Source organism: Talpa europaea, assembly GCF_964194135.1.
Source record: "Talpa europaea genome assembly, chromosome: 7".
Classification (NCBI taxonomy): Eukaryota; Metazoa; Chordata; class Mammalia; order Eulipotyphla; family Talpidae; genus Talpa; species Talpa europaea.
This window is the reverse complement of record NC_140074.1, coordinates 39,048,665-39,075,168: the sequence shown is the minus strand read 5'-3', so window position 1 is coordinate 39,075,168 and position 26,504 is coordinate 39,048,665. Positions and strand designations below refer to the sequence as shown.

At 41.7% G+C, this 26,504-nt stretch overlaps 1 protein-coding gene across 21 annotated transcripts in view; it reads left to right on the top strand.

Moving 5' to 3' along the window:
* Window positions 1-26,504, top strand: part of TRPM3 (transient receptor potential cation channel subfamily M member 3) — a gene marked incomplete at both ends in the record, with an annotated part of 743,026 nt that overhangs the window by 707,042 nt on the left and 9,480 nt on the right. For all 21 annotated transcript variants that reach the window (XM_084237419.1, XM_084237416.1, XM_084237432.1 and 18 more), the window contains 3 exons: window positions 19,337-19,487; window positions 19,605-19,804; window positions 20,893-21,025. In XM_084237419.1, the coding sequence (XP_084093545.1) occupies window positions 19,337-19,487; window positions 19,605-19,804; window positions 20,893-21,025 (484 nt within the window). The remainder of the gene's footprint in view (window positions 1-19,336; window positions 19,488-19,604; window positions 19,805-20,892; window positions 21,026-26,504) is intronic.

The following is a 26,504-nucleotide window of genomic DNA, read 5'->3' as shown; positions in this document are numbered from 1 at the left end:
CAGCTGAGAGTAATATACTGATGTGAATTTCTTACTTTTGACAAATGTACAATGAGTATAAAAGACTAACATTAGGGACATTGGGTAAGGAGTATTTAGGAATCCTCTGGACTATCTTGCAACTTTTCTATAACTCTAAAATTTTCATAGTTTTTTAAGCCTTTTCAAACATAATAAAACATTAAGGGTCCCATATTTAAACACAACAAAGGTAGTTTTCTAAGGATATAAGAAAGTCATCACATGAAGACATAAGTGAAACAGGGAAAATGTCATAGGTGGCCTCCCTGACACTCAGGGATGTGAAAAAAACAAAGACTACTTGAAAACCTCTGCCTGCTAACATAAAACAGCACGTCCTTGGTGAATACACAAATGCCAGAGGCATGATAGAAATGGAGGGGATGGAGTAGGTGGGTCAATCGGATGAATTGGGACCATGTTTTGAAGAAGCAGAGGGTATTACAGGTAGGACTGATAAGCTGATTGACAGAAACAAAGAGGGATTTAATAAACAGGTTGATCTTGGGGAAAGTCTGTGTCAAGTAGTAATGTGATGGGAGAGCAATAAAAATAATAATAGCAAATATTTAAGCAGTACTCTCTGCATATGACACATGATCCTACATGTTTTATGAGTGCTTACCTTATTTACCCCCTGTACCAGTCTTCACAGGATTATTGCCCCTATTTATAATGAGTGAGGAAGCACAGTGAATATTTTATACATCTTAGGTTGAACCTTATGAAGCCTATCAAGAGGTGAGCTAAACTTTGAACATGGCAGCTGGTTCAGAAGCCTGCATCGAGAGCCTCTAGGCTAGAGGTTTCCATAAATAGTTAGCATTTATTGAGTGCTCACCATCTACCAGGCTCTGGCTAAAGCTTTACATGTATCAACAACAACTCATTTATCTTTCCAACAATACTCTTGAAATGTTATGAAGAGATTAAGGCACAGAGAGCTTAAGTGACCTACCAGAGGTTACACAGCTAAAAAATAACAGAGCTGGGATTTGAACCGGGTTCACTGGCTCCAGAGCCAGGTCCAGGGCTCTCTGTTGCTCATGTATTTATAGCTGTGGTTTGGCAGAATTTGCACTGAGGCAAGTTTTTATGGCAGTCTGATGATCCAGAGAGAAGCTGTTCCTGTCCAACTTCAGAACAGGTGCTAAGGGCTTTTCATTTGGTAAGACACACACGCGGGGGAGACCATGTTTTCTAGCCTGCTCAAAATGAATGACATTATTATTTGGTGGAATAGAAAACTGACCTCATAATCTCTTCAAAAATAAGCAAGGAAATAAGAGAGAGAGAGAAAACAATGGAGCAAAAGGAGAGACAGTGTGAAAGACTGTAAGATAGATTATAACAGGGATTTCTGAGAGTTCTATCCTGGAGATAATTGGAATCAAATATTTTATTTGTAGTTGGTTAGCTTCTTGCTACTCTTAGATGATTGACTGGACATTTGGTGCATGGATATGCTTTATCCAGCATTAGTTGAACAGTCATGTCACCATGACCCAATATTTAATCTACTTAATTTACACCAGGATTTTCTTAGGCAGAGAGGAAAAAATAGCCAGATATTGCTTTCTAACATATGTACTTTTTAAGTGCCATTTAATAATATGAGAGAAAACCTTACTAATTTTAACTACCATGTAAATTCAAATTAGCAAAAAATTTAAGTTATGGAAATTTTTAAAATGAAATTCCACCATTTTTACCTATGTACAATATGTTCAATTAGGCTACCTATGAGTTACCTAGTAAGGAGATCCAATACACATAAAGAATTCTAGGATTGAAAGTAATTCCAATCATGAGCCCTAAGATATTCAGACCATGAAACTTATACAAAGATGGAAATATCCTTAACTTTAGCTATTTAGATCTCAAACTACAGCAAATTAAATCCCATGAACCATTATATGTGGTTCAACATTATGGTTCAGTTCATGGAAATGACTTACATTCATCAGAGACCAAACAAGTCATAAATAAAAAACATGAATTCTCATGAAAATTTAATTAATTAAATGAAAAGAGCATTGCAATGAATATATTATTGGCACCACTCTTCCCACTGGCCCTTTTTCCTGCCACTGTTGTTAATACTCTCGTGGATTTTGAAGCCCATGATCATCACTGTAAACATCTCAATTGGTCTCTGATGCTGACACACAGATTTTCACCAGCAGCTTGATAACACTTGACTCAGCATTGCTGGCACCTACTATAATCTGGGGCCAGTTGGGGCAGTGGATCTCCATGGCAAGCATGAATACAGCTGGTTCCTTCATTTACCTGGTCGCATGAATAACAGGCTATCCTTCATGACACATAGCAAAACAAGCTCCTACTTTGTTCATTGAGTTATTATGTGTTCATGGCTTATGGATTATTTTACGGTCATCCTAAATCTTTTCTCAAGAGTGATGCTACTGCAAACCCAACTGTACTATGCAAAACGAATGTGTCATGGTGGGTACAAATAGCTTCACCTAACTAAACTTCTCGGACCTACGTACCAACAGTAGTAAAATGGAAAGATCTGTTTCCATGGAACAAAACTAAGCTGTTCACAATTTACTGGGATAAACAAAACTTGAAGAGGATTTAAATCAAATCTTTAAAACTGTGGGGTGAAGTACCTTGTCTAACATACTGTAAACACAACACACTTCCTGGGAATTGATTATAGTCAATTCATACATGCGTGAGACTACTCCTTTATACCTTGTTTGCTTTTTAGCAATCAAGTTGGATGTGACCCCATAACTTTTTCTTAGTTCTCTTGTCTCTCCTCCCCTATTTCCCTCTTTTTTCCCCTTTCTCCCTCTCTTTGCAGTTACGTGTCATCATCAGGCACGCAACACAAAGCCTACACCTTCACCACCATCCCCTTTTAACTAAACAGTTACACAGATGTGGAGAAAGAGCAAATTCCATTAAAATTCCCCAAGTTTGTAACCCACAAGCTGGTTCCACCAGAGCCCAGAACGCAGCTTTTGTTTCACAATTAGGCAAGGGATGTAGTGGGAAAAAAACAACTTGTTTCCTTTCTCTGTAAGATCCAGAAACTAGCCAATTTTATACTGTTGTGGCTTAGTCTTCAGATTTTCCCACAGATCTATTCAGACCAACTTGGCCAAAGGAAATGCCGCCGCACAGCATTGTTTGGAGTGGCGCTACGTGAAGCATACGCTTATTAAAAATGGGATGGTCACATTTTTAAAAAACAAATATAGGTCAGCTTTCACACGTCACTAGTTCATACTTTGTGCAATGGCAAAGTGAGATCATTTTCAAACATTCTGATAAACACAGTCAACTCTGGATTTTGTGCGTGTGTGTTTGTCCAGATGAAAGAGAAAAATACAGATTTTATATAACGATCTATTTCTCTTAGAAATAACAATCTTCATATCTTCAGGAAGAAAGGAAGTGAGAATTTACATCCATTCTTCCTCTTCATATACTTTGTGATGGCTATCACTGTTGAGTAAATTGTCTAGAAAATTTTCAGACTAACCACTGCTTTTGCTTGGGTCTCCTGCTTTGGGAATGGTTAGGATACTTCAGGAACAAGGGTTTTTGCCTGTACCTAAGCTTAGTGTTCTTCAACACCACAGGTGCAGCAAAAGGTTCAGACTAAGGGGCAAACACTAAAGAGTTTAGCTGCAATGAGAAAAACTGGGATTTGTGCTGAGAAGTCAGCACTAGGATCCTTGTTCCCTCTCCCAAGTCTCTTACTATGAGGATTTCTTCTATTTGTAAAAGCTGATTTTACTCCAATTAGGTTAGAAATCAGCTTTCCCTCAGCAGGCTGCTGTTTGGCTGATAAAAGTCCATACGGAGCTGTTTCCATGCACAGAAGAGAAAGCCTGCGTGGACCCAGGCGCCTGTTCTCACTCACCCTCCATTTCTTGAAGGGAGGTGGACACGAAGGGAGTCTGGGAGTAAGCATTGCTAACTCAGAGGCCCCCACTTTAGCTGCCTTCGTCTCTCCCTCTAAGGAGAGACATGCAGTTTGTCCCTATTTCATTTAAGCACATTGAGGATCTGGAAAAAATAGAATGAAGAGAGGGGCTAACTTAGTAGATTAGGAAACCACCTGGCAAGTGGCGGAATGATGAAGGGGAATTACTCAGTTTCTTGACTAAAGTCAATCGAGGATTACAATAAACAGTGTCTTATTATATGAGTGGATAGGGCAGGTTTTTCCAGAGGCCCCACAGGATGCTGCCCCTCCAGCTCTCTGCACTCATTCCTCTTCTCCAACTTCTCTCCCTGTGTGAGCTCAGACACAGGAACTCCCATGGGGTTCACAGAACATGGAGGGTGCCCTCTGTCCTCAGGGTCTTTGCCCTTGGTGCCTGCTGCTTACAGCACATTCCCAGGAGAGCCTCTGGACCAACTCCCTCATCCAAGAGGAGTCTGTTGGCATCCTCAATGTGGCTCCCAAGCACCCCCACACACTCACTCTTGGTCCTTCTTGCACTTCCTTACTTTTTCTTTACTTTCACGGCACTTTTCACCTTCCAATATACCACCTCATTTACTTACTTACTATGCTATTGCCTCTTTTCTGTCACCAACCCCACCAGCAACATGGGCTATAAGAGGGCAGTGACTGTGGCTGCTTCATTCCTGGTATATTCCAAGCACTGGGAACAGTGTCTGGCATGTAGAAGGGGCCCCATAAAGACATGTTGAATGAATGATGGGGAACTGGGCATGAACCATCATCATTATTTTTTTTATTTTCACTACTATTATCATATCAAGCTTAGAGGTGAGGAAACTGAGTCTCAGACACATTAATTGACTTACCCAGTAGTACACAGATGGCAAAAGAGCAGTACAAAGGTGCCGCCTTGCGTCTAGTACTTTAAATAATGATTTAGGAAGATGGATCAGTTATGGAAAGATGCCCAAACCAGAAACATAGGATACTATGATTATTTAAAATATTCTAATCATGATTAAGAGCAAAGTGTCTTTCCTATCCTCTGCCTTTCTACCCTGCCCCATCCTGTTTCTCCACTTGATAGGAATCTGAGGTTATTTTTCATCAGATAAATTTTTTAAGATGAAAGTGTTTATTTTTTTTTTCATTTTAGCTGACATGTGTCAATGTTGCTTTGGGAAAGAATAAAATTGTTAATCCCTTCTATACCGTCCCCCCAAAACTATTTTATAATAATAATGCTGTTGCTTATCTTTGGCCTAGAGTTGGACTCTCAGAACCACAGCAAGAGACAGGCCTGGGATCTGAGCCCACCCACAGCCAGTTAGGTTTAAGCAGAACATACACTGACTATGATCTGGATTCTTTGCTGTTTGAAGAATATCGGTACATGTCCAAAAAGCTCAAGTTTTAAGAGTAAACAGAGATGAGTGGCGAGTATGGTCTTAAAATAAAAAAGGAAAAGGCAAGGTGAACAGAGCCGGGAATCAAGGAGGGCAGGGGAGAGGCAGGTACTAGAGGGGAGTTGTCAGCAGATCAGAGCCAGGACCTGAGTCCTGAGGACAGGATTTCTTGCACTGTCACTTGCCAGCACATTTGTAAATAATGCCTGCAGGAGCCCATTTGCTTACATATGCTTTTCTTAATACGGGGGACCAGATATTGATTGTTTCCCTCCCAGTCACACAGCCCTGGGGGTGAAATTCGATGGGAGTCGGCAGGAGCCTGGGATCATTTCCGGGCGCTGGCACAGGGAGGTGTCCCTGATGTACACCCCACAAGTACCTGCACAATCTGGTTCACTGGACTGATCCTTCTCCAGAAGACAGCCCTGATGTTAGGTTGCTGCTTTCTTTTTATAAGATACTCCCTCTGAAAGTAGACCCTGGCTCTACCCTCTTCAAATACCCCACAGGACAGATGTATGAATTGATGAAAAAGTCCTGAAATCCCATTTTAAACAAAAATAATGAAGCATATTCCATATTATGTGAGTGGTGGCTCATGTGTGTGGACGCACAGGGAAGCCTTCCAGAGTTAAGGCAAAGACAGTGCAATGAAGTGCCCTACATGGGTGATGGAAGGGCCGCCTTTTCTTGCCTTCCTAACACTAGTGGGTGTATTGTTGCTACATGACGAGTGTGATGACATCACTCGGGAATGACAGTGGAGGTGGACAGCAGCACAAAAAGCTGGGAGAGTAAATCATTTATTTGAGTTTTTCTCCAAGTTTTTTGTTGTTGTTTTGATTTGAAAAAAAAAAAAAAACCAAACAGCTTCATCTAATCCTATTTTGTTTAGGCAAATATCAAAAGCAATGAGGTCAGCCCTCACTAAAATTGTAAGCTACATGCTTCTGAGTTCCATTCCTCCAGCTCTTCCTTGAACTCCCTTCTTCTTTCTCACTGGCCTCCTCCCTACTTGCCAGAAGTGCCCTATGTTCTGGATCTTTGCCTCTTCAGATGAAACTACTGCCCTGAGAAGATGATTCTCTCTAAGGTGTTAGTGACTGTGGCCCCAACCACAGAAAAATGTTGATTGCGAGAAAACAAAACCCACTCAAACTGGATGAAAGAAATATTGACTGTAAGAGGAAACTCAAATACAGGAAACAAAGCGTGACGCCTGACGTGAGCTGACTGGAAGTGCAACTGGAAGCAGTTTTGGGAAGCCAGAAGCTGAAGGCGTATCCACGCTTGTCTGCCTTTCTCTCTCTGCTTCTCTCCAATTTCAATCAATCAATTCTCTTGTTTTCTCTTGCTCTCTGCCTCTCTCCTCTCCCCATTTTTTCCCTTGCTCTCTCTCAGATGGTTGGCTTTACTTTTATGTGACCTAACATATTCTGATTCTATATCATCTTTAAATTAAGTACCTGCTAGCATCTATCAATAACTAAAGATGCTGCACTACTCTTTAATTTCTAAAGACAGAGTCTAATCAGTCATTGGCCATTTGGCAAACTTACTCCTCTTTGGGCAATGAGAGCTGAATTGAGCTGGGGGAGGCTGAAGAAATTAGGAAAGGGCTTTGTCAACTTGAGAGACGTAGGGATACCTCTTTTAGCTGTGAGCTGGGCAAAGGAAGTGGACTGTGTATAGTAGGTATCTATTTACAATAGATATTGAGATTATCTACTGATAAAACTATAAGACAAAGCACCCCCAGAAGGCGGTGGCTAAGAGCTGTAAACATTTATTGAGCTTGGGAGCCACCGGGTTGGCTGGATGATTCTGGTCTTGACTGGGCTTGAACACATGCCAGGGAATCAGCTGGCTATCAGCTGACCCCAAACAGCCTCGGCTCAGACAACAGAAACACCTGGGAGCAGAGGCTGTTTCATCCTCACCGCAATAGCTTCTCATGGTGATGGCTGAGGTGGAAGAATGGACAATGAATCATTCAAGGGCATTTCCAAGGTTCTATATACGCGTGACATTTGCTAATATTCCTATGGTCAAAGAAAATCAGATGGCCAACCTCAGAATCAAGGAGCAAGGAAATAGATAATATCTGTTTAGTGAGAAAAACTATCAAATCACATGGCAAAGGCACTTAGATACAGGAAGAGGAGAGCTATTAATGCAATCAGTCCACAGCATCAGGCAACAAACCCAGTGATACGTATACAGACTAACTTAGATCCACATCTTTCCCTGACAAGATTTGTACAGAATGTTCCTCATACCAAATAATGAATGAACTACCAAGGTTAGAATTTTAGAGTCCTCTGAAACAACAGCACATAAATAACAACTTTATCTCTAGGTAAAGCTAGATATACAGAATAGCAAGAACACAGAACCAAGATAAGAGAGGAAATTGAATTCTTTCCCCTACACCCCCATAACTCACCTCTTCTCCACCCCAACTCATATACAACACACCTATGCTTGTGACATACTACTTTCTAATTCGGTCAGTTAAAAAAAAAAATGAGGCTTATTAAACTTTATAGTGCTTTCTGAATAGCTCAGAACTAAAAGTGTGCAAATAGTAGGCAGACCAGAAAACCCTGAGGAATTAGAGGTTCTGTCATCAGTACACACTTTTCCTCAGTGGTGTGCTAGGTTCCATTTCAAGAAGTGGAGGCCTATATTTGCCTTCTTTTTCTGCCAGAAGTAAAAGAATTAGATTTCTACAAGTGGTCTACAGTTAGCATCAGGGATATATAATCCAGTATAAAGGTTATTCTGGTCTTTTGTCCCTTTTCATAAATCAAAGGGTAATTGAAAATCAGGATAGATGGGACTTAGAAATAATCTACTCTAGAGTAGATTTCCCAATCTTTAGTAAGTCACATATACTATTCACTATTTTGTAACATATGTTCTACCCTTCAGTATTTTCAGTTAAATTGGCTCATTTTTAAAACCTGAGTTAATTTGTCTAATAAATTATATCACAGCCACAAATTGAAAAATCAGTATGACTTGATGCAAGTAGAAGATAGCATAAAATATGCGGAATGAAAATTCTACACGCTAATGAAATTCTGTCTGGATGCTTGAACCTTTGGCCCACCCAATATTTAACTAAAAATGAAGGTTAGCAAATGTGAAGGTAATGTTAGAAAAATATACCCAAACTCACACATTCCTTCTAGTGGAGTTAGAAGACAGAAAGACTTAAAAAGGGAATCACCTCACTCTCCAACTCAATGACATTTAATATCCTGTTCCTGTGTCCTAAAATTATCTCAGATTTCCTGAGTTGTGGGGGTACTTCACATTGTAGGGGATGTCACAATCCTAAGTCCCTCCATTACAAATGGAAAAATGAATGAAGGCTCTTCTTTCATGACATTACTGACTTGCATCTTACCCAGAAGCTGGGTTTAGGGAAGAGAAAGGGAATTAGCCACCAAAGTTGTAAAAGGTATAACTGACAGATGGTGCTTTTGACTGCCAAATTGGAGCTTACCTGGTTTTCAATTATCTCTGTTCTTCCTGTTCTCCAACAGTAGATGACATAGGTAGAAGCCTGTTGAAAGAAATAGAAATTACCCCATAATTCCAGAAAGAAAATGTCTGCCTAGATTTACCACTCTCTAAGACTCTTACATCAAAAATCTTGTAGAAAGGCATAGCTATATCTCCAGTTGTCTCACCAAGGAAAGCATTGTGTAAGGAGAAGTTCAAAAGAGCAGAGCTATCTAAATCTAATTCACCCTTGGAGTAAGCATAGGCACTGAGCTAATGGCATTCTGAATCCTCGATGGCAAACTGTAAGGATTTTCAAAAGGAGGTAGAGAAATCTCCTCTTTGTCTTCTTATCTTTTCAAGATGGATTTTTAGTTGAAAATCCTTTCTATAAAAAAAAGTAGGATAAATGTAGTCATACACTCAGCTAAGTTCTTTATTCCATTGTCTGTGATCTGGTAAATCTTTGAGACATTGCTTCACACAGGAGAGGGAATATTCTTCAAGAAATACCCTTCTTCGTCATACTTTTAAGGATGACGCTGATTATATCGAACATTGTTTGGTTTTCATTTTAAATGTATCTTACTTTGGGGGAATAATATAGTATGTGCATTAAAATAAATAACTGTTCTTTCTCCCATATACTGTAGGATGGAATCAAAAGGACAAGTGTCTTATCTTTGGGACATAGGTGTTCTTACCGAATACCTATTACATGAATTGAATATTTCTTCATACTCCAATTTTAGTGTCTCATATATTTATCACCTCACCTGAACAGCTTAGGCCAAGTTATTCATGTTGATGGAAACAAGAAAAATTCCATTATCTGTCAACCCATCTCTATATTTGTTTCTAATTGTGAGATTCCTTCCCCCTCATGTTGTCTCTTGACTGTCGTCAAGCAGGTTTAAGGACACCCTGACTCAGTTCTTAAGATATTGAAAGAGATGCTAAAGCTTTCTGAGCCTCAGCTCTTCACCTATAAAATAGGAATAATAGTATCTATTATGTGGAAATATTGCAAAGATTAAAGAAAGGCAATATAAGTAAATCTCATAGCACATTTAAGCATAAATAGGTGGTCACTAGTATTATTACTTTGGCAAATGCGTTTGAAACAGAGCTGAGCACACACAGGCTAGGGTCCATTTTTGTTTCATTCATAATCTCATCTCCTATGTCAATTCTCACTGGCGTATAGCAGGTTCTCAGTGTTTTTTTCTATGAATAAGTGAACGGTCTGGCATTTTCCCTTATTAGCTGTGTGATCTTGGACAAGACATTTATTCCTCTGCACATATTTCTGTAAAAGTGAAGCCAAGATAATTCATTTCTTACAGAGCCTCCAAGCAGCTTTAAAAGAGTGGTCAATATGAAGTGCCCAGCACAGAGAGTGGCAAATGCTGTGCTTTTCACAAACATTTATTCCCTACTTTTGAGGAGCCAATTCAGATCAACATTTCCTGGTGAGGCACCCATTTGGGAGCTATCTTTTGAAATGGGTGGTGTCCAGCGCCCAGGAGGTATATGGGAGTGCCCCCATAGCACCCACAGGATGTCATCCAAAATGTCAGCAAGATGTCTGATTTGACCCTTTGTCACTCCTGAACAACGGCAAGGTGGTATAGGTCAGGTATTGAACAGGCCAGTTAGGCATGAGGATGATCCCAAAAAGAGGGACTGAAATGATCTCTTACGCACATCTCACACCCTCATTCTTGAAGGGACTATGAGAAAGATTCCATCATTTGTATCAACATCAGTTTACTGTGCTTTTGTGAGTTTTGTCATGAAAAGGATTTCAGTTTGGATAGAGGGAAGAGTGTCATGACTGATTAGTAATGTCTGCCCACCGCTACAGGGTAGGGTGTTGTGACTGGTGTGCCATGGAGAGATTTATACGACAGTAATCAGAGGAGAGATTTGTTACAGCCTTTACCAAGACCAGGCATGGTCCTTTCATTGCAAAACTTGGCAACAGCAAAAACAAACAAACATCTATTTTTCCCCTTTCTCTGTTTTTTTACTCTCAAGGGAACCATCTCATACTGGCAGGTTTTGGTGGCACATGACATCTCGAAATAAATAAGAAAACAGACACTGAAGTAACCCTTACAGAAACCCCTGGCACCGCAAGGCAAATGCACAGCTTGTGATGGTCCTGCCTGCATCCACTCAGCAGATGTTTATTGGGCACCTACTATGTTCCAGGAAGGGTTCTTACTGCTGTTTTGTCTGATGAACAAAGCAGACAAAAAGCCCTGAGCCCAGGGAGCTTATTCTGGTGAGGGATGCTGCTGACCCTTGTTTTGGTTATTAAAGTTTACTTATGAGAAAAAAAATTCCAAACATTGGGAAACCGCTCTCCAGAACATGTACTAAAAAGCAAGGGCTTTCTTACTATCACCTGCACAGTCTGGCCAGATTTTGATTGCACAGCCTCTCGTAGATCTGGAGCCCAGTTATCCCTTTACCCCTACTTATTAACACACAGTTAACAGAAATGTCACCCCAGCTTCCTGCCATGTACTTTGTCAATGTGGCCACAGGATAAACCACAGAGAATCTGAATGACCAAGTGTTGGGTCCCTTCTAACCTTGTCACAACTGCAGAGATGGCAGCTGCAGTCCTTCTGCCCACCTGTGCCTGTGCCTATGCAGGTGCTTCTTTTCACCAACTCTCTCCCTCTGCAGGGCAGCAAGCTCCTGGCTGCCCATGACCCGGACCAGGCCGGGGTTTCTCTTCGCTGACCACCCTCTGAGGACGCAGCTCTCCTCAAGGCTGCCCGCCTGCAACCATGCAGGCCTCTCTCGGCAAACCTGTCCTTTTTGGGGCAGCCCTTTCTGCCCACTTGTGCCTATGCAAGTGTCTTTTACTCTTCTGTCCCTTTTTTAATACACCTGCTCTTTATTATTTTTTTTATTTTTAAAAATTTTTTTGGTTTTTTTAAATTTTATTTCTTATTTAAATTTTATTTTTTATATTCCCCACACAATTACAACCCCCTTATTTTGACCCCAATCCCTCCTTTCCCTGCCCCCCCACCCGCCATAGAGTGTCTCTGGTTCATAATTGTTTGTTGATTTTGATATTTTTTTTCTTATAGTTATTCTTTTTCCTGGTCCCTTATTTAGGTTTTCTAGATTCCTGCTATGAGTGAGACCATCCGGTATTTTTCTTTTTCTTTCTGGCTTATTTCGCTGAGCATGATCCCTTCCAGCGCCATCCATGTTGCTGCAAATTGCATGTGTTTATCTTTTTTGAATGCTGAGTAATATTCCATGGTGTATATGTACCACATCTTCTTGATCCAGTCATCTATTTTTGGGCATTTGGGTTGTTTCCAAAGCTTAGCTATTGTAAATAGTGCTGCTATAAACATAGGGGTGCAGTAAACCTGCTCTTTAAATATAAAAAAAACTGCAGAGATAGCATCTCCCCATCATCTCCCCACTCTGTACCTGCACCCCCACCCTGATGCTCCTATGGCCTAATCTATCTATGATCAGCTTTGACAACAGGATTTTCTTCATTTTGGGAGCAGCAGGCTGCGCCCAGGTGTTTGGCCAAAAGTTCTCACCTGTATTTACCGATTTGATCAGTGGTGAAATCTGTGTCATTACCTTGAGCCAGAGGCTCCGGCTGGACAACTGCACTCTGATCAATGTAGAGCCCTAAAGTTCTTGTATTCTGGGGAAGAAAGTGCACAGAAATGTCTCTGGTTCTGAAACTTCAACCATGCAGTCAGCTGAGGCTTCACATTCCCATCTGCCCCTTGCAATATTTTCAAATTACTCCAAGTCTTCTAGCAGCTTCTCAAGGGTGGGGTCTTTCATCACTGGTCTGTGGACAGGGGCTGAAGCAGGGGTGCGTGTATTAGTCAATCATTAATTGCAAGTGTTAAAAACCCAGTTCAAACTGACTTAAGGATGAAAAGAATTTTATGGTTTGTATAACTGAAGAGGCCTGGTTTTAGGCATGGCTGAGTCAGGAATCTGCTTCTCTTCTCTGTGATGGAGTCGCTTCTGCACAGGTCCCCTCCACTTGGTGACTTCATGTCACATTACAAAAAGAGAGCTTCTCTATTATACTCGTTCTAGCAAAAGTTCCCATGTTGATGCTCATTGGCTCTGATTGGTCAGGTTAGGGTCACGGCACGTCCATCTGGGGCATTCCACTGAGAACATCAATCCCCAGATACTATTTGGTGCCATGTGACAACCCAGACAACTTAGCCCCCATCCTGAAATCTGCTGCTTGTCAACAGTTTTAAGTCACCCAATTTATCTTCTTCAGTGCTAGACTTCTGTAAGTTGGAGTCATCGCACTCTCCGGTGGAGATAAATACCCAAAACAAGGATGTCATTAGGAGTCATTCCCCAGCAATGTTTTACACTAACTGCTACAGACTGTTCACTGCCTCTTTGCTGATGGTAACAAATGAAGACCATTCCACAATGGCTTGTTTTATTAGCAGTCTCAATGGCACACAACCACGTAATCATTTATACTACACTTTTTCCTGTAGAATCTGGATGGTCCTCAAGGCTGGTCTGGTCAACGAGACTGCACCACGTGACCCCAGACCGAGGGGCCCCACCAATTCTAATGGGCTTCTGCTGATCTCCCATAGGCACTCACATCGCACAACTGTGCAATGTTCTGTGCTCTTTCTGTACCCCAATGAAAGTACGAGTTCCTTAATAACAGGGATTATCTTCTTGATCTCTGATATCCCCTGTACCCCAAATATTATAGTCAGTAGATAAATGTTTGTTGAATAAGTACTCTTACTAGTGACTGCAAAGTAAAGACACGACATAGTCCATAACCTCTAGAAGCGTAGCCTATTCATTAAAAAAAATAGTAACACTCATGATGACACCAACTAATGTTAACCAAGTGCTATATGAGCTCGGAGCTTTGCATCCATGGTCTCATTTAATGATCTTGACAACCTCTCCTCATGTCATGTACTGTCACTACCCCCATTTTCCAAATTAGGAAGCTGAAGTTCCTAGAGTAAGTTAAATTCGCATTATTTGAAAATAGTGGAATCAGATCTAACTCCCACGTCTGCATGATTATAATGCATGTTTCTCACCACTAAAGTAATCCTGTTTGATAAAGGGCAGCAGAAAGATGAATGAAAGGTAGGGGAAGCCATAATAAAATAATATGCAGGAAACTGGCAGGGAACTCACTGAGACAATCATCTTGACAGCAAATCAACATGTATGAAGATATTAAGCTCGTCCAATTTTTTAATTAGTAGGGGCCTCTGAGGAAGGGAGCAGAGAGCTAGAGATGTCACTGAAACTATCAGAAGGCCCACGAAAATGACATATGGGTCACTGGAAAACCAGCAAGCACCCACTGTTCACCCTGATTTTCTCTCTGGGCTGGGAAAAAAGCTAGAGAAAAGGAAGTATTTGCAGACCTCACTAAATGTGGGGTCAAAGGGACAAGATGGACGAACTCTGCCCCTCCCAAATTTATCTCATATTCTCCCAGAATGTAAAGAGAACCCTCGGAATGTCACCAAGATGACATCTGTCAAAACTGCACATGTCTAGTAACTTACCAAGCAGTTCTTTCTACTGCCCTTTGTATGCTTGCCCATAGGAATCTGAGCAGGAGGCAGAAGAAAGGACACAACAGGAGGGACGGCTTCTCAGGACTCTCAGGCCAAGAGAAAGTGGGTAGAGGGTGGAGAAAGCTTAGTGAACAACTTAGAGAGAACAACAAAGGGAATGAAGAACAAAGCAAGTAATTTCATGAGGCCTGTGACAACAGGGTAACGAAGACCTTGAGGTCTGGCTGAGCATGAAAAGACTTGCCAAACTGAGGGTGGGATTTCTGGAGAGGACCTATAAAGGGAGTCAGGCCAACAGAGCTGTAGGAAAAGTCTATTAGTGCTCAACAAAAATTGTGTCGGGCCCCCCTGGTGGCGCAGCGGTTGAGCGCTGGGCTGCGAAGCTGCCCGCAGCCTCTGCAGCACCAGTTCAATCCCCGGCCGCGGAGCAAGGGTCCCACATGGCGCACAGAGTTCTCCTGCCGCCCGCTGCTCCCCTCAGCAGTGTATCTCGTCAATCTGTCAGTTCTGCTCCCTGCTCTGGCTCTGGTGAATTCTCTCACCCTCCCGTGCTTCTGACTGTACCCAGTGCTTGTATAAATAAATAAATAAATCTTAAAAAAAAAAATTGTGTCTACATGATCTCATTTAGTCATTCAACAAACAGTGATCATGTGTGGATATATTGGGTATGTACTGAACCAGGTAAAGGGAAACCATGAGAGCAATTCTCCCACCAGAAATCTTGGGTGGAACACAGCCCAACAAATTGGCAATGATGATACAATTGTACAATGATGATATAATGAAACCCCCAAAAAGGAGCACACACACAGGGTGCTCTGGTATTGTAAGTTAATATTACTAATGACAATTTTTTTATTAAACTTTTTTTATTTTCTTACATCATTGTTCATTTCTGTACAGTATTTGATTTCTCCGCTCAGGTGCAGTCCCCATAATCTTCCACCACCACATCACCTGTGATCTGTCACCATAGTTTCTTGTGCTCTTCGCTCCCTTATTTTGACCCATCTCCCTCTCCCTCCCCTGCAGTATGCCTCAGATCTATAGTTTCTGCAAATCTTGTAATTTTTTTTGACACTTTGTTCAGTTTCCCTATATTCTACCGATAAGTGATACCATCCAATATTTTTCTTTTTCCTTCTGACTTATATTCACGGAGCATAATCCCTTCCAGCTTCATCCATGTTGCTGTGAATAGCAAGAGTTTATCTTTTCTGATTGCTGAGTAGAATTCCATGGTGTATATATACCACGTCTTAGTCCAGTCCTCTGTTTGGGGGCATTTTGGTTGTTTCCATATCTGAGTTATTGTAAATAGTGTTGCTATAAACATAGGGGTGCAGGTTTCCTTTTGAATTAATGTTTTTGTGTCCTTTGGGTAGATTTCTAGGAGTGGAATTGCTGGCTCATATGACAGACCTATTTTTAGTAGTCTGAGGGTCCTCCACACAGCTTTCCATAGTGATTGGACCAGTTTGCGTTCCCACCAGCAGTATAAAATGGTTCCTTTTTCTCCACATGCTCGCCAGCTTTTTTTGCTGCCAGTTTTTTTAATAGGGGCTATTGTCACCAGTGTGAGGTGGTTTCTCACTGAGCTTTTGATTTACATTTCCCTGATCATAAGTGATCATTTTTTCATATGCCTTTGGCCATTTTCTCTTTGGAAAAATGTCTTTTTAGCTCTTCTGCCCATTTTTTGACTGGGTTGTTGAGTTTTATAAGCTCTTTGTAGATCCTTGCTATCAGTGCCTTATCAGATGTATGGAGTGCATGTATTATGGAGTATGGGGGGCAAATATTTTCAAGACAAGTTATTAAAGGAAAAAGCATTCTTGAATACTTTATTCAAGGGGGTCTGCTATGATGGGGGTTTGTAGTGGGGAGAGAGACTGGACTCAACTGAATACAATAAGTAAAAGTGTGAATCTATGGCCAAGTTGCAGGGTGTGGGCAAATGGATGGAAAATCACTAGGAGGAAACATAAGGGGGTAAGGGAGGTTTCTGGCTAAACTGACCTAATATGATTTTTGCTGAGGGCAGGCCAGGGTTACCAGATATTACTTGGGCATTGGAAAACAATGAGGAAATTAATCAGATAGCAATGGTGATCAGCTATTGATCTGGATAAATTGACTAAGCAGGATTCTTGCTAAAATTATGCAATTCATAGATGTACATAGAAGTATAAAAGTCAAAGCCTGGTTGAAAAAGAACTCAGAAAAGCCTGAGTGGAGTTTGGCCAGAAAATCCTGATCAATATTTATCCAGTCATCACTGGAAGGGGGCAGAAAGTGACTGGGTTGGGCTTCAAAAGGTTAAGTGAGTTCTATAATATTGAATAGGATTCACCAAAGTGAAGCATGGGAGGAAGAACAAAGTGTCAATGGGGCCTTTAGGAAGCAAAAGAAGCATGAAGCAAAAATCAAGAGAGAAAATGACATTTCTTGGAACTGCTAGAAACTCAGTTCAGTTTGTGCTCCGAGGGAGAGGTAGGAAGCTACACTCAGACTTTGGACTGCATCCTGAAGCCACTGGGGCTTCCATCTCTGGGTTTTCCATCCAAGGGAAGAGCTGATCATCATTTCTTACAGGGCTGTCTTGGGTGGTTAGTGCCTTGACTACCAATAATAAAAAAACATGCCAGCTCTTTGCAAACACCTGGTTCCAACACCCAGCCATCTTGCAGTCAGAACCAAAGGAAGCATTTTGCCTTCTTTCTCTGACTATGAAAACACGATCCTGGTGTCCTGCTATTATTAAAACTCTCAGAGCCCAAGAAGATGCTTTTTGGACTTGATAGTATGTGAAAACTCACATAATTTTTCCAGCCTAATTCTGTTATAGGTTGGGCGCCAAATCTGTTATAGGACAGGGAGAGGGGCAGCCCAAACCCCGCAAACCTGCCTATTCTAAATGGGTTCTGACATCCGCCGCATCAACAAAAAACATAGGAGACTTTAAGGGGAAGGAACTTTAATAAAACTAGGAAACAATACAGGTAAGGCAGAGTCTAGTTTCTAAATGAAGCACCCAACGTTACCCGTCCCCTCATGGGTAAAAGTCCATCCAAATGGGACTGGCCCAGAGCAAGGCCCCAAAGCCTGCCACAAGTCTAAAGCATCTTCCAGTGGGGACCCACTGGAAGGGGTCACAAACAACCAGACAAGCCCGGAAGGAAAAGAGCAAAATCAACATCCAGATAAAAGCTGCCATTGTCACCTCCCCACGGGTCTCACCCACATCTGTGTCACCCAGTCCACGACCAAAAGACAAGTGCAGTTTCTTCACGTGTCTCTAGGCTCCATGCGCCTCCTCCAGGTCTCCTTCTGGCTCCATCCTGCTTCCTTCCTCAGTCTCTTCTGCAGCTTCTCCTCTCCCTGCTCAGCTCCACCCTCCCTTGGGTGAGGCAGGGAACCTCCCCCTTTCCTGGGGACCACCCTGTTGCAATTCCAGTTCAGTGGTCTCACCTTAGTGGCACCTGAGGATCATCTTGGAAGTTTTAAAGAAACTATGCATGCTTTGGTCACCCTCAGAGTCTGATTCAATTGTCTTTGGTGGAGCTGAACATTGTATTTTGTAAAACTATCCCGGGGGTCCCCAGCACAGCTGAGGGTGAGATCCACTGCAGAGTACACAGCCCAGTAACAAGAAGTCTTGAGAAAGGAGTGGGCTCCCTTGCCAGGTACTCCAGCTGAAAAGATTCTGGGTCAACTTTGCAAATTAACCTGGCAGGTCTTCAAAAGCTGCCTGTGGCAACTGCTGAGACCACTTAGTGCCCCATCCCCTTTTTAGAGACAGATGCAAAAGAGCCTTGTTCAGAAGCCAAGTAAGACAGCTAGAGAGAGAGGGTGGTGTACCTGTCCCCAGGCCCCTAAGGGCATCATCTCACTCCCAAGCCAGGTAGTCTGAGCAGCACTAAGGAGCTTTGTCAAGTATTTCTTTCTCCCCTGAACTCCCCTGAAACTTCAGGCAGGCCCATTAGCACTTTACTCACGCTCACCCGGTCCCACACATCACCTTCCTCCTCACCCCCACCTCTAGATCATTTTTTTCATTTGCCCATTTATTCAGTGCAGGCAGATTTTGTTCCCTGGGCTCTGAAAAGCACATTTTTGGAATGGAAATGCTGGTAGGAGAGAGAGGTGTTTGCCGGCTCTGAAGCCCTGGTCCATCACCCATCATTGCCCTCCTGGTGAAATCCCATCCATCAGGAGCAGGGAGTGACAAGCCCTCTAAATACTTCCCAAGGCACTACCCTGTTTTGTTTCCTCTGTACTGAGACAGGAAATTGTTAGCTCAGAGCCCCTGGGTTGTTTCTGTTGGCAATTAACAGCTGCCCTGGTGTTAATTCCCAATCAATAGACCCTAATGCTGCTGCTCTTACAGCTGTCTGGCTTCTGGCCTCCACAGCACATTTTGAAAGTAACTTGACCAGGCAGTGAGAACCTGCCCCCCTGCCACTCCCCAGCAAAGCCCTCACCAGGCTCCCTAAGGACACCAAATGTTCCCCCCATCCCCCAGAGAGAAAGTGAGGGGCCAAGGGACTGTGTGAGCAAGCAGTGAGCTCCACCTCCCTCCCTCAAGTCACATGACAACTTGGGAGACAGGCAGAATCAATACCCCTCTGGAGGACCAGCCCCTTGGGATATTCATGAAGCTTCATTTTTCTATTTTGGCTTTTTTGGAATTTTTTTCTGTTCTGTTTGTTTTGAGATGGCTGTATTTTCCCTCCATCTAAAAAAAAAAACCCTTCTCATTCAAATCAGTCTTATTTTTTTTTCAATCACAGCCGCAGTTTCTCATTTCTGACCTGTATTGCTTCCTCCAGCACCCTGTGGGCAGAATGAGACCCGAGAGGATGGTAAAATAATCCAGCTGCCTCCCTGCAAGACAGGAGCCTGGATCGTGCCAGCCATCATGGCCTGCTACCTTCTGGTGGCCAATATCCTACTGGTCAACCTCCTCATCGCTGTGTTTAAGTAAGTGGGTCCTTCTTCAGAGCCCCAGGGAATGGGGGCTTAGCCGCCCCGGAGAGGAACCAACGCTTGAGAGAGCAGTGGAGTTTTTCACTTCATTCTCTCTGCCCTCTATTTCAGCAATACATTTTTTGAGGTAAAATCAATCTCCAACCAAGTGTGGAAGTTCCAGAGGTATCAGCTCATCATGACTTTCCACGAGCGGCCGGTTCTGCCCCCACCTCTGATCATCTTCAGCCACATGACCATGATTTTCCAGCACCTGTGCTGCCGATGGAGGAAACATGAGAGCGACCCAGATGAGCGGGACTATGGTCTCAGTAAGTTTCGAGTGACCATCCCCCACAACTACAAAGCAGAAATCCCTACGGCTTCCCTTCCCACAGGCAGCCATGCAAGCCGCTCGATTCATCCTGCTTCCTGCAGACTGTCTACAGCACTGAAGACTTGGGAGGCCTTGGGAGGGCATGCTTGCATGAGAAACTGGACTAGAAAGAAATAGCTGAAATCAAACATTCTTAGCCTCGCGTCTTCCTTAATGAGGCAGAATCAGTTTCCAGCAGGGCTGCTGGAACACCTTCATAACTCCGAAGTTTCTTACTTTTCAGAGGTCCCACCACAACATACGTCCACCAAATTACTGTACTTCCAATGACATGCTGAATTTAATTCAAGCACCATTACATATGTCGAGTTGAGTTGCAGGGGACTATGTTTGATATTCCATTGTCATTTCCAGACCAATCATTTTTCTAAAGATCTTAAACACTTTTGCAAGCCTTAGGGTTGTGTCTGCATGACTTCATGAGGAAATCTGCCCTGCTTTCCCTTTTCAGAGGACAAAACAGAAGACACTCCACCATCCATCTTGTAGCCCAGTGTTTCTAAGAGGAAGTACAGTTGGCACTGGGGGGAACAATTCCTCTTTGTGTAGATTTGCCCCACACTTTGCAGGAGATTTAGTACACCCAGCCTCCTCACATTGAACACCAGTAACTCCTGCAGATTCCTAAATGTTTCTTGGGTACCACCCACAGTTAAGAACCACAGGGAGCCCCGCCCCACACAAGCAGGCTACTATGGTTTCTCCAAGTGTATCAAGGAGGCCACCTACACTCAGTCTACTGAACAGGAGCCAGCAGGATTGAGGCCCAGTAATTACCGAAGGGTAATAACTACTGTATCTAAAGTGTGAAACCAAAGTCATTTAGCGAACTGCTTTTCTAAGTCTGAAGCGTTTAACAACTTCCCTAACACAGCAATTCTGACTTCTTTCTAGATGTTAAAATTGGTGAGCAGTGGGCTCCTTTTCCTAACCTCAATTTAGATTAGGAATGGCATTAGTCCCAAAAATCACAGGCCTTTGCTCTTACTTCTCTACCTCATACCTCTCATCTTTTTCCCACAGAACTTTTCATAACCGATGATGAGCTCAAGAAAGTACATGATTTTGAAGAGCAATGCATAGAGGAATATTTCAGAGAAAAGGATGATCGATTCAACTCATCCAATGATGAGAGGATACGAGTAACTTCAGAAAGGTGTGTGTCAGGGGTGGAAATTTTACATCATGGCTTTATCAATTGATTTGGTTTGCGTAGACACAAAAAAGTAAAGGCAACCCCCCTTCCCTCTGTGTTTATTTTTATTGTCCAAGAAATCCTGGCACTATGAGAGAACAAGACATTGGCTAAAGTGTCTACAAATCAAAATCCCTGACTTAAGGAGCCTAGATTTCCCCAGCAGATAGCAACTCCCTCCTGGACACTAGGGCTCGCTGAGTCCAGGGCAGGGCTGAAGTTGTTGGCCCACACCAGAAAGGGGAAACTTCTGACACAAACCAAGAGAGAACCAGCTCAACTCAGGGCCCTCCAGTAGGTCTGTGTTCTCAATAGATCCTGAGCCTCTTCTCCAGAGAATAGGATGTCCTAGCCCTTGGCTTACATAGATGCTCAATACCTTATGAATAAACAACAGTGAGAGGCTTGTGAATTAGTATGATGGTTGGGTTTTGATTTTTTTTAAAGATTTTTATTGTTTATTTATACAAAAGCTGGGGTACAGGCCAGAGGCGCAGGAGGGTGAGAGGATTCTCCAGAGACAGACCAGGGAGCAGAACAGGCAGACAGACTGAAAGCACTGCCAAGGGGAGCAGCGGGCATGACAGGAGAGGTCTGCCACGCCATGTGGGCACCTCCCTGGCCGGCCAGAAATCGAATCTGCACTGTGGAGGCTGCGGACAGCCTCACAGCGCTTCGCTCAACCCATTGTACCATCAGGGAGGCCCAGGTTTTGATTTTTTGAAAAATTATTTGGTTGGGCCTCCCTGGTGGTGCAGGGGGTTGAGTGCTGCACTGTGAAGCTGTCCTCAGCCTCTGCAGCACGAGTTTTATCCCCAGTCAGCCAGGGAGATACCCACATGGCACAGCAGACCTCTCCTGTCTCTCCCGCTGCTCCCCTCAGCAATGTTTTCCGTCCATTTGCCTGTTTTGTTCCCTACTCTGTCTCTGGTGGATGCACTCACCCTCTCGTACCTCCAGCCTGTACCCCAGTTCTTGTATGCATAAATAAATAAATCTAAAAATATATATAAAATTATTTTGTTGTTCTTCTTATAGAACAAGATAAAAGCAAAGTGATAAAAGCAGATTTTTTTCAACCCGTTGGCTACATACTTTTAGATATCTGACCAAATAGTTTTGTGGACTAATAGAGCTATAAGTAAAATTTCAAACTAAAGGCAAGAGAGTCCTTTAAATTTAATAAATCTAGCCTTGTGTAAGTGAACTTGCATTTTCTATTTTCTCATTTTGCTTTAAACTAATAAAGACTTCATTCCAAGCTGTCCCATTCAAAAGCCAGCATTTGGGAACTACTGTTCTTAAGAATGCCAGAGTCCTACAAAGATTTGATATAACTTTAACTTTAAGCATTTGTGATATAAAGATGTCAGAAGCAAATTATAAATAGAGAGAAAGGTATAATATATTGTAGACTTTAGTCAATATAACTCAGACTTCTAAGATTTGGTCTAGTTTTCATGAAGTAAAATTTCATGAAATGACATTTTGTCTACTTAGTCAATTCATGCATTTACTAGTGGTTCTATAGAAATTGCACAAATGACATTTTTCTGTCCTTGGCCCTTTATTTCTTTAAAGAATGCAGTCTCGATAACTAGGTATATACACATATACCACTGAGCGATTGTATCCAGAGGTACTCAGCCAATATTAATAAAGTTTAAAGCCATGCACAGATTTTATAAACATCTGTCATTATAAAATAGAGTGTTTTATGATGACATGCTGTGAAGCAACTTCCTGGCACACCTAGTCAGGAACAACAAATCTAAGATCTCTCTCATCCTGCGGGCTTAAAAAGCTATTTATTAAGTGCATCTGGCGCTCAGAAAACTGTGCCATGTAGACACAATGCCCATAGCTCAGCTAGATTCCAAAGGATGTGTCTAAGAGTCTTTGGGATGCTTTAGAAATTCAGAAGGCCACAAACCTTGGAGGAAGGAAAGGAAGCTGGAAGGAACATTAAGAATGAAGGAAGCCCTTGCTTTTCTGGATACCTAGAACAAGAAGCGCACACACCAGCACACGTAACATGTAATGTCACCAATTCCTTTCGGATAGAAACAGAAAGGAACTACAGCGCCTCCTAAGCCTCTCACATCACATGTGCAAATGTTTCAATACTACTCCTTCCCCAAGGCCTGGTCCTCTCTGGGTGGTGACAGAGTCCCAAAGAGTATGTCTACAGTGAACAGCTCCCAGAGGCCCACCCTCCCTGTGGCCAGGCATTCTCTGAAGAAACAGGTGCTGGAGTGGGACATCCTCATGACCAAGCACAAAGTGCCAGAGAAGTGAGCCCAAGCCCCTGCCTCATTCTGTTCCTTGCACTTCTCTTTGTGTTTGTTTGGTGGCAGCGGCAGCAGCACTGGTGGTGGTGGTGGTTTTGATTTGTTTTGTATTTGTAAGTGTACCAGAAAAGAATATCTTTAAACACTAGATTGAGCTCACACAACAGCAAAGAATGGATCCACAGTACCCATCCCACACATTCTAATCAATGTTTTTTTTTTAAGTGAAGTGGCAGGTGAGATCATGTGTCCTATTTACATTCAATGACTGATAAATAGATAGCTAGATAGAGGACAGAAGATAGATAGGTGACAGGGAAATACACACACACACATACACACAAAGAGAATATATACAGACTTGGCTAGGTACATGTGTTGAATTTACATAAGGTAACTATACATTTTATATCGAATATTATAGAACTCACTCTCATGTTAGAAAACCCTAATAAAGAGACTTTGTAATCAGAAAAAATAAAAGCTGACTCATTGCTCTACTAAACGACTTGGGAAAAGATTTTCTGTACAGAGAGATGCCCATGTTCCTTCCTGTGCCACTGACTTTAAAACAATTTATTTAGACCAGCTGAATTTGCATGAATCTTTTTATAAATACAAAGATACTTCCATAATTATAAATTTAAACGGATCATTATTAAATCATACGTTTGCACCCAAATAGTATGCAAAGAGCTCAATAAAATATTCAGGAGTTCATTAGTACCTTGGAGGAACTCAATTCTGAAAAGACCTTGTCTTTTTTTTACATAGCAATTTTTACATAGCAATGACCCTTATACATTTAAGCAACACAATGTCAGAATATAATGGGATAATTGAGTAACATTTGGGTCATTATCTAGCTAATAACATTATAATAACCAAATTTTAAAGAATTTATTTTCTTAAAATTTTGTTAATTTTTAGCCAGTATTTGATTTCTCCCCTCAGGTGTAGTCCCCATAGTTCTACCACCATAGCATCTGTGATCCATCACCATAGTCCCTTGTGCTCTTCACTCCCCTGTTTTGACCCCTCTCTCCACCATCTTGCTGTTTGCCTCAGATGAATGATCAGCTTGCAAGTTTTGTCTTTTTTCCTGACCATTTGTTGAGTTTCTCTAGATTCTGCATATAAGAGAAACCAACCAATATTTTATCCTTTTTCTTCTAACTTGTTTCACTTAGCATAATCCCTTCCAGCTCCATCCACATTGCTGCAAATGGCATGACTTTTTGATGGCTGAGTAGTATTCCATTGTGCTTATACCACATCTTCTTGCTCCAGCCAGCTGTTTGGGAGAAATTAGGTTGTTTCCATATCTTGGCTTAAAATAACCAAATTTTAAACCTATTAAGTGACTTTGGCAACAGGCTTCTTTTCTGGGGACTTTGGGCTGAAAAAAGTCACTCCATAAAGGCTGTTCTATCAAATTCTGTGTTCCTTGTCCTTTGTACGAATTCAAGTCTGATTTAATACATGCATACTGAACTTTCACTGTATGCCAGGCAATATGGTAGCCACTGAGGATCAATAGGCAGGCCCTGTCTTCAAGAAACATTCCCCTTGAGCTTCAATGTACACTGTTCTAAAGAATAGCCAGAAACTTCCAACCAAATTATCTGGAGGAGTGATTACAACACAGACGCTGGGTATCTGGATAACCCCCTCACCACCATCACCAACTTCCAATTCACTGTGCCTGGAATGGACCTGATAGATAATTTGCATTTTCAACAAGGTCACAAGTGGTGCTGATGTTGACACTGCTGGTTTGGGGAACAAACTTTGAAAACCAGTGATGGAACCTAATAGACAAGTTAAAAGTCCAAAAGTTAGGAGAAGATGGTACAGAATTATTCACTGTGAATATAAAAATCAATACCATAAATTTAGAAAAGTTCTGGAGGTCACTGAGTACAGATAAGCAGTTATCTCCCTGTACACATGTCCAATGACAATTTAATGAATATATACTGAGTAACTGGCATAAACAGAACCTAGGGTTGGGGCTGGCGATATAAGGACTCTACTTTGAAAGAATACATGGTCTAGTTACAACCAGCCTCTATTTGAACACTTTCTGGAAAAGAGAGGAAATGCTTGAGATACCAGCCTTATGAATGAATACAAAATGAACTAAATTATTTTCTCTCTGAGAAGATATTTTACATATGTGCAATCACAATAATCTCCCCACTTTGTTCTGTCTTTCCCAAATTAAGTATCTCCAGTTTCTTTAACTACTTTCACACTTGCCATCAGATCTCCTACTATCCTGCCCACTTCCTCAATGCGCACTTTAAATTGTCAACATCTCCGTGTAAATGTGGTATCTAAATGGAACGTAATTCCCTCTATTGTAGTTAGAGTCTAGATTTAAATACTTTATTCTTTCATGCATTATTCTTGAGAACCTACTATGTGTTTGGGCTAATATATACAAAGTGCAATAGGACAGGGAGTTCTTTTCCATATTATAAGAAAAGGAACACAGTAGAATGAAAAGTTTTTAATACTAATTCTGCAGTAACTAGCTGTGACCTTAAACAAGTTGCTTAGCTCCTCTGAACCTATGTCAGCATCTGCAAAATGACATCATAACACCTGACTCTGAGTACCGAAAGTTATTAACATATATGAAATATTTTGCTCTCAATATATTGTGGTTACTATCATTATTTGCTCAACACATGTTATTTACTGTATGATTGCATTACAACTAAGTGACATCTTTGGTTCAAAGTGAGCCTACAATTAACTCATTAAAACCAAGGCTTTTGCACATGAGCTGATTCAAATCTCTTCAAACCTCTTCTTAATGAAATTTTTATTTTGACCTAAAATCAGGCCTTAATATTCAATGCTGTGAATTTTTTCCCTTTGGTTCCCTTTGGATATCTGAGTAATCCCTCCACCATCACCAGATTCCAATTCACCATTTCTGCGATGGATCCTGAGAATTTGCATTTTTGACAAGTTCATACCCAAAGACTCTTTAGATGCTGATTTTATCACGTAGTTCATTAATTTTTCATCCTATTCATTTTGTCGTTGTTTGTTTGATAAACCACTATGCCTTAAATATAATTCACTAAAATGATTACCAGCACAGTTCAAGTGAAGTAAGACAGAAATTAGACATT